Consider the following 7,864-nt stretch of genomic DNA (forward strand, 5'->3'; position numbering starts at 1 on the left):
CAAATTAGTACGCGTTTTCGAGTTAAAATGCTTGTCGAGGAAGTTAATGCAAGCGTTAGGATGATTTGATCGGGAATGCTCAACATTTCCATTGAGCGACGTCGTCTTCTGGGGCCTGGGCTAAAGTAATGAGACGATCGTTGTTATCCTCTCTTTACCGGTTTACGGGTCTAAATGCAAACCCGTTAGCCTACTATACCATGTTGCAATCAGGACCGTCCGATCTTCGCGGTTCTCTGGATAAGTACCTCTCCCCGCCCAATAGGGTTTCTTCCAAAACCCTACTCGGCGGCGACAATGGTGAAGGGGCGACAAGGCGAGCGCGTCAGGTGTGCTCTCTAAACCCTAACTCTGGCCCTAGATTTCGTCTCCTCGTCTTCGTCTCCGTCTAATTCCGATCTAATGCAGGTTGTACGTCCGCGGCACGATCCTTGGCTACAAGAGGTACCTCGGTATCTTCTTCAAATTCTCATTTTTTGTGGCTTTTTGCCATCTCTATTTGTTTTTTTCTTTTTCTTAATTGATTGCTTTTTATTGCGATTATTTTTTGGGGGACCAGATCGAAGTCAAACCAGTATGAAACTACATCGCTCGTCCAAATCGAGGGGGTGAACACGAAGGAGGAAGTATCATGGTACTGCGGGAAGAGGATGGCGTACATCTACAAGGCCAAGACGAAGACGAAGGGAAGCCACTACCGTTGTATATGGGGTAAAGTCGCTCGCCCACACGGCAACAGCGGTGTCGTGCGAGCCAAGTTCAAGTCCAACTTGCCTCCTGAATCCATGGTATTAATCCGATCTCTTGCTCGTTTCTTCTCGTTCCTTCTCGTTCATGAATACTCTTAAGGTTTTCTTACCTGTTGTCCGTTATGTCGCTTTCAGGGTGGCAAGGTCAGAGTTTTCATGTACCCCAGCAACATATGAGGTGAACTTCTTTTGCTAGCAGTTGATAATGTGTATGTCATATCTATTTCATGGACCAGTTGCATTCTCATGAAAATGTTTGAGATGAATGTCATATGTTAGAGAAAACAAGAACATATTTATTTATTTTAGTATGTTGTTGCAATCCAAACCTACAGAGGCAAAGCTTAGAAAATGTGGAACTCTTAGCCGAAGGCAACTACCATAGACTATGTATACATTTAGTTATGTGAGCAACGACCATCAGCTATGTCCAATATGCATTGAAAGTTCTGGCACATGAAGAAAGCTAGAAGTTCAGTTAGCCATGTCATCTTCTATGTGGAGTATTTTTTAACTTAGTTTGAAATTTAAAACCTTCTTCCTGGTACATAGTATTAGGAATTTAATTTGTTCAGTTTAGTATTTGAATGTCGATTTCTGAAAATGGTTGAGCCATTGAAGTACTTTTCAATTAAAGCCTACCTTCTATCTTCTAACATTAGCAAAATACTCTTTGTTTGTAGTCATTTTAGACTAATTTTATCATACCAAGATTGGCAGGCTACAGTTCATTGACCTGTTTTCCATTTACTTTGGGCTGCTAATATTTGAAAAATTATTATCGTGATATCCTTGTATGGAGATAGGTTTGAATATGAGCCACTATATAACGCTGCTATTTAGTGACCTCCTTTTCTTTTTGAGTTTTTTCTTTTAATCAACGAATGGTACTAGATGCTAATATTCCTTCCTGTATGGAAACAAGGTGATAGAGCTGGTCATCAGGTATTTTGGGACTAACTAGGCTGGCTATTTGTTAACCAAACTGCCCACCAAGCTTCTGGTCTGGGCCAGATTTATGCTGGGCTGGAAGTTCTAGCCCAATATCTCTGACATGTCGGAACTTTATATGGGCTTAGACTGGGGTTGCAGGTGGGCTGCTCAGGTTACGTGCGAAAAAAAAGGATGAAGGGAGGGAAGAGGATGAAGGGAGGGAAGAGGATGAACTAGAAGATAAAAGAAGCTCAATGCGTGGAGAGGAAGAAGAGAGGTAAAGGAGAAGAAGATTGAAGAGGGGATGAAAAATAAGAGAGGAAGAAAGCTAGGGACGGGAAGGACAAGATGAGAGGAAGAAGAAAAGTGAAACGAACTAGGGATAGGGCTATTTGGTTCTGCACTGGGAGAGAAGAAAGAGGAGAGGGGACAGAGAAGGAACGGGGAACGAGAACAAGAAAAGATAGATGGGTTTCAGTGGAAGGGCAGGGCCGCTTATGCCATATCACCTAATTTCAAGTCAGGCCCCGGCTGAGCTGGGTCAAAGTTTGGTTCAGGCTGGGTTAAGCTTGACCCAGTCGGGGCGGCTTTCTTTTATCAGCTCTACAAGGAAACTGTGGAGTGAGATTTTCCCTGAAGGCCTTACAGAAGAAACATGCTAGAGATAACCCTTTCACTGTAGTGCTTTTCTTTTCTTTTTCTGAGGGTTTCTGAATTGAACAAGGGTTGTTTTCATTATACGTCATGGAAGACCATTTGTTTTAGTGCCAAGAAACTAATATTAGATGTGAGCTCAAACAGATAATAGCTTTCAGATACTTGACTGCATTAAGATTTGTCGCTTCCAATTTCAGCACTGATCGTTTTTTTTATTCTTCTTGTGGTTCAGGTACTTTGAATGACTTTCCATACTTTAGTTGCAGTGAGGAGGTGCGGATGTGTCATCTTGGATTGTGCGTGATGCTATGTTGCTATCTAAATGGAATTTATGTTGGTTACTCATTGTTTGATTTGAAATTGGTGCCATATTGTTGGTCCATTTATTGTTGCCAACTTGTGACTTTTTGCTTAGGGGAAGTTGATCCCATTTTTCTACATTATGCACGTTATAATCCCATTTTCCTCTTCGCTTAGATTTCTGTAGTTTCCAATAAGAAATGTGCTGCAGACAATTGAAGGAAGCGATCTGGTTAGGGGTTCGTGGGTGTTGATCCCACAGCCATGCAAGCCTGATGCTTACTCAAGGGTTGGAGCAATGATTCGGTACAGACTGATTATTTATTAAAGAAAATTTTAATTCATTCATAACTTAAGGGGGGCTCAAATTATAAATATTACAAAGATAGGATGTAAATTGGAAATGCTGCTAAATGAAGATAAAAAGGGACTGGTTTATCTTTATAAATTAAGAGTGTATACTTTTCGTTTAAATTTTTAGATGAATATTCAATTTTAATCGTTAGATTATGGTAGAATACTTGATAGATTTTGAATTCGCATCGTGCAACTTGTTTAAAAGGATTAAATTTCATCTCGTGTCACGGTCACTTAAAACTCATCCAAACTATTTCCCTTGCAGCATATGATTAAGTGCAGCTACACCTTTGTCGTGCACCAAGCAATTCTAATGATTAGGGCCGTGGAGCCTACAAAGATAGCTACGTTTTGCTCTCTCTAAAAGATTGACTTCGCATCGAACGGCTTTGTATTCATTCTCCGAGCCGTTCAAAATCATTTAAGCCTGTTGCCCTCCAATCCCATATCACATAGGAAAAGGCCGCCGCTCTTCTGTTGTTCACCTTTTCCATAGGGAGTTTTTATAGATTGTGGCCTCTTTGTTTTGTTGGGTTATCTTCATTAGCTTTGGTTTGGCCATTTGATCCTTCTTGGATGGCTAATATGTCCTTTGGTTCATCGACCCAATTCTGCGATTAAAATTTGAATTCCAATACTAAATGGTACATTGGACTATTTCTTTTCTTCAGGTAGGTCGTGTAAGTTTGGTGGGCCTTCTTATAGCTCCGCTGAGTGCAATATGATTCTTAAATTTCCTTTGTAGTGGAGATCAATGCCACGTAGGACTATGCCTTCCTATCATTAATAAGCGTGTAAGTTTAACTAGGTCCGAAACTTTCTTAATTCTTAAATGGGGGCGGACCAAGCCGGATGTTAGGATGTTGCGGACCATGTCCATGTGGTCCCCACTCTTTATTTTCTTATCTCCACTTGTGGATTTACACGTGTCGATTCTCGGTGGACGTCCCTAACACACCCACTCCGCCACCCACTCCAATCGCCGACTTTTCTATACCACGGTAGGTGTGGTGGACCCAACACGGGGCCATTCTGATCATCCAACGGTCCAGATCGCTAAGCTCCTGTCTTACGAGTGCCAAGTGCGAACGATGCCCGTACCTACCAAAGGATCGCGGTCCTAGTGACGCCGTCCTGACGTCAGCCCAACTCGAACCAGTCCGCCCTACCCGCCCGTGGTAGGTAAGCGCTGACCCGATCGGTCCAACTCGACCTGTTTCTGGATATCAATGGATGGATGTCTTCTAATGTTAAATCCAACGGTAGATCGCGTCTCCGGATATAAATATTAGTGATATGATTAGTGCTGCTCGAGGCTGGACCAAATCGGCTTATGCGCGTGGTAGGTGAGTCGCTAAGGTCGGATGTAAACCCAAAAGCCGCGGCTCAAGTGATCTCAGTCAAAAGCACATCGCATTCTCACCAACTCTTTCAAACATTTCTCCCTATTCTTCTACCTAACATTTGCTACAATTACACCTAGGTCCCCAACAACCCCCATCTATATTATACCTTCCACCTCCCTTGCTCTCCTTAGCAGGATTTGGTACCTTCCACCCGATACAGCAAAAAGAATAAAACGAACGAGAGCTCAAGCTTAGACCCAACTCTTACCCTCCTCCTATCCGAGAAAAATGGGCTCTTACTCGCCATCGGAGGATATCATATTCCGCTCCAAGCTCCCGGATATTTACATCCCTGATAACCTCGCTCTCCACGACTACTGCTTCGAGCATCTCGAAGCGCGCCGAGATCGCCCTTGCCTCATCGACGGGGCCACCGACACCGTCCTCTCCTATGGCGAAGTAGACCTCCTCTCCCGGCGCGCCGCCGCAGGACTCCACCGCCTCGGCCTCCGGCGAGGGCAGACCCTCATGCTACTCCTACCCAACTCCACGGAATTCGCTCTCGCCTTCCTCGCAGCCTCTCGCCTCGGCGCCGCCGCCACCACCAGCAACCCACTCTACACACCCGCCGAGATAGCCAAGCAAGCGACCGCCTCCGCCGCTGCGTTCATCATCACCGAGCCTTGCTTCGTCACTAAGGTCGTGCTAGTTACTCAGCTTCTCCTTCAAAATTAAGCTTAAGCTATTAAGTAGCTGTGTTTTAATGTTTAATGTTTTATATTATAACAGGTTGAAAGCCTCAATATCCCCATCATCACCATTGGCGACGGCGAGACCCCCAACGGCTGCGTCGCCTTCTCCGAGGTCCTCGCCGCTGACGAGTCCTCAGCTCCTGAGGTGGACGTCTCCCCCACCGACGTGGTCGCCCTTCCCTACTCCTCCGGCACCACCGGATTACCCAAAGGCGTCATGCTAACACACCGTGGACAAGTAACAAGCGTAGCCCAACAAGTCGACGGGGATAACCCCAACTTATACTTCAGCGAGGAGGATGTTATCCTATGCGTGCTCCCCTTATTCCACATCTACTCCCTCAACTCCGTGTTGCTATGCGGTCTAAGGGCCGGGGCGGCGATACTTATCATGAAGAGGTTCGACGCCGTCAAGCTTACGGAGTTAGTGGAGAAGTACCGCGTCACGGTGGCGCCGTTCGTGCCGCCGATCGTGGTGGAGTTGGCGAAGAACCACGCCGTCGACCGATACGATCTGTCGTCGATTAGGATCGTCATGTCTGGGGCGGCGCCGATGGGGAAGGAGCTGCAGGATACGTTGCGGGCTAAGATCCCGAATGCTAAGCTCGGCCAGGTACGTCGTAATGGTTCTAACCCCCCTGCAAGTTTATTAAATGGTCAGTAGAAATTAATTACTACTAGTGAATGTGTGTCTAGTTATAAACTAGCATGCGGAATCTGCAGAAGAAAGATTCCGATACGGTAGATTCCATCTATGCACTAAAAATCATGCTGAATTGTTGCTACCCAATGAACACGTGCCAAGCACGTGATTCTAGGAAATCCTTACAACTATTAGCCACAAATTGTTGGCTAAGAAGGTTTTCTGAAATGAAATGGTTGACCTTGTCTCAATTGACTTTGATGTTCAATCCAACAGTTCCACGTGGGGGGTTGCAAGGTGACTCACAGTCCACCCTTCCGACAAGCAAGCTAGTATTAGTTGGAAAATTGTTCTCTTCGTATTATTTTGAACTGCAATTAATGATACATTATTTGGCTTATTAATCTCACAGGGCTATGGGATGACCGAAGCTGGCCCAGTTCTATCGATGTGTTTAGCATTCGCTAAGGAACCATTTGAAGTTAAATCCGGATCATGCGGCACCGTTGTTAGAAACGCAGAGCTTAAGATTGTTGATCCCGAGACAGGCTTATCCCTCCCAAGAAACCAACCAGGAGAAATTTGCATTAGGGGAAAACAAATTATGAAAGGTATAATAATTCCCTTTCTGTTTATTTATTTATTTATTTATTTATTTATCCAAACAACTAGTGCTGTTAGTGGTGCTTCCACCAATTTGCCTCATCATGCAGGCTATACACTACTGTTCTCCATCATAGATAGCATCAATGACAGGCAAAGTATTAGGCAAAGTATTTTAATTTCTTGGTGTGTTTCTCCATACAGGCTACCTCAATGACCCAGAGGCCACACACCGAACCATTGATAAGGAGGGATGGCTGCACACCGGAGACGTCGGCTTCGTTGACGACGACGACGAAATCTTCATCGTTGATCGGCTGAAGGAGCTCATCAAGTACAAGGGATTCCAAGTAGCCCCTGCTGAGCTTGAAGCTATGCTCATTGCCAACGCCAAGATTGCGGATGCTGCTGTTGTCCCGTAAGTGGACTTGATCACTTAGTTAATTAATTCCTAATGCTAAATTATTTGTTAATTATTCTAATCTTTTTTCTGTGTGCGACTTTGTTTAGGATGAAGGATGATCTCTGTGGTGAGATCCCTGTAGCATTCATTGTTAAATCGAACGGTTCAGATATCACAGAGGATGAGATCAAGCAGTACATCTCAAAGCAGGTTGGAAAACGCTACAAACTACGCCTCATTAATAATTATATCTCCATTAAGATGATCCAGTGATTCTAATTAAAGTTGTCTGTAACTTATCTCAGGTGGTTTTCTACAAGAGGTTACACAAGGTATTCTTCGTCGAGTCCATTCCCAAGGCGCCATCTGGCAAGATCCTGAGGAAGGATCTTAGAGCGAAGCTTGCAGCTGGATATCCCAACACTCGCCATTGATACTTCCAAGTTCCAATCGTACCTTATTCCCCTTTTCTTTTCTTTTTTTTTCTTTTTTTTTTCTTTTTTTGGATAAGATTTGCGTTTCTTCCAAAAGTGTCCCCGGGGATTCAGCATTCTTGAGAATTTGGGTGCTGTGAGCCTTCGCTGCGAAGGGCACTTTCGCCACTCAATTTAGATGTCTTTGTTGTTGGTGCCGCTTATAAATATTAATATAAGCAAGGGGTGATATGTAATATAGCAATGGTATACGAATAACAATTACGACTATTGAGTTCAAATTATGTCGAGATAGCAATAACTTAATCTTGGGCCGGGGATGGCATTCCTATAGTTGGGCCTCAGAAACGTGATTGATGATTCGCTCTCGAAGTCAGTGTAATATTGACAGAATACAAGTGAAAGATTGCTGACTTGGATGACTAATCATTCTCACTCCAAAACTTATTTAGCTTAGTTTGCCAACTAATTTGGAACCTCTCATATTAGCTCAACATTTTAATTCAATTATTTGGAAGCATATTTTATTCTGGTAATCATGGTCCCTCCTCAGGCAGAAGACTATATCAAAATTAATTTTGATGGGGGTTGTGAGATGGTAAAGCGTATAAATTTCGACACGTGTGTTTTTATAGGGGAGGAATCAAACGACGCTATCGCAGAATAGAGACCGAAGAAGCCCATATA

At 43.9% G+C, this 7,864-nt stretch overlaps 2 protein-coding genes across 3 annotated transcripts; both read left to right on the forward strand.

Moving 5' to 3' along the window:
* Nucleotides 1-71: 71 nt before the first annotated feature.
* Nucleotides 72-2,777, forward strand: LOC140780548 (large ribosomal subunit protein eL33w). 2 transcript variants are annotated; one of them, XM_073126174.1, is made up of 5 exons: nt 72-329; nt 409-444; nt 560-788; nt 885-927; nt 2,572-2,777. In XM_073126174.1, exons 1-4 carry the CDS (start codon nt 298-300, stop codon nt 924-926), a joined length of 339 nt encoding a protein of 112 aa, XP_072982275.1. In that variant the 5' UTR covers nt 72-297; the 3' UTR covers nt 927; nt 2,572-2,777. The 2 variants fall into 2 exon arrangements, with proteins under 2 accessions (XP_072982275.1, XP_072982276.1); XM_073126175.1 differs by having other exon boundaries at nt 195-329; nt 885-958.
* Nucleotides 2,778-4,522: 1,745 nt separating this feature from the next.
* Nucleotides 4,523-7,458, forward strand: LOC140787069 (4-coumarate-CoA ligase 1-like). The gene is made up of 6 exons (XM_073135861.1): nt 4,523-5,041; nt 5,132-5,707; nt 6,150-6,348; nt 6,545-6,758; nt 6,851-6,953; nt 7,049-7,458. Exons 1-6 carry the CDS (start codon nt 4,631-4,633, stop codon nt 7,175-7,177), a joined length of 1,632 nt encoding a protein of 543 aa, XP_072991962.1. The 5' UTR covers nt 4,523-4,630; the 3' UTR covers nt 7,178-7,458.
* The last annotated feature ends 406 nt before the right edge of the window (nt 7,459-7,864 follow it).

This window comes from Typha latifolia, chromosome 1, assembly GCF_019914945.1.
Source record: "Typha latifolia isolate L0001 chromosome 1, TyphaL0001v2, whole genome shotgun sequence".
Taxonomy (NCBI): domain Eukaryota; kingdom Viridiplantae; phylum Streptophyta; class Magnoliopsida; order Poales; family Typhaceae; genus Typha; species Typha latifolia.

Bases quoted from the DNA above. Each gene is read 5' to 3' on its own strand.
- LOC140780548 (XM_073126174.1), top strand. From the start codon at position 298: ATGGTGAAGGGGCGACAAGGCGAGCGCGTCAG. The intron at 330-408 runs GTGTGCTCTCTA...GATCTAATGCAG, and splicing joins CGACAAGGCGAGCGCGTCAG to GTTGTACGTCCGCGGCACGA. The intron at 445-559 runs GTACCTCGGTAT...TTGGGGGACCAG, and splicing joins ACGATCCTTGGCTACAAGAG to ATCGAAGTCAAACCAGTATG.
- LOC140787069 (XM_073135861.1), top strand. From the start codon at position 4,631: ATGGGCTCTTACTCGCCATCGGAGGATATCATATTCCGCTCCAAGCTC. The intron at 5,708-6,149 runs GTACGTCGTAAT...TTAATCTCACAG, and splicing joins CGAATGCTAAGCTCGGCCAG to GGCTATGGGATGACCGAAGC. The intron at 6,349-6,544 runs GTATAATAATTC...TTCTCCATACAG, and splicing joins GGGAAAACAAATTATGAAAG to GCTACCTCAATGACCCAGAG.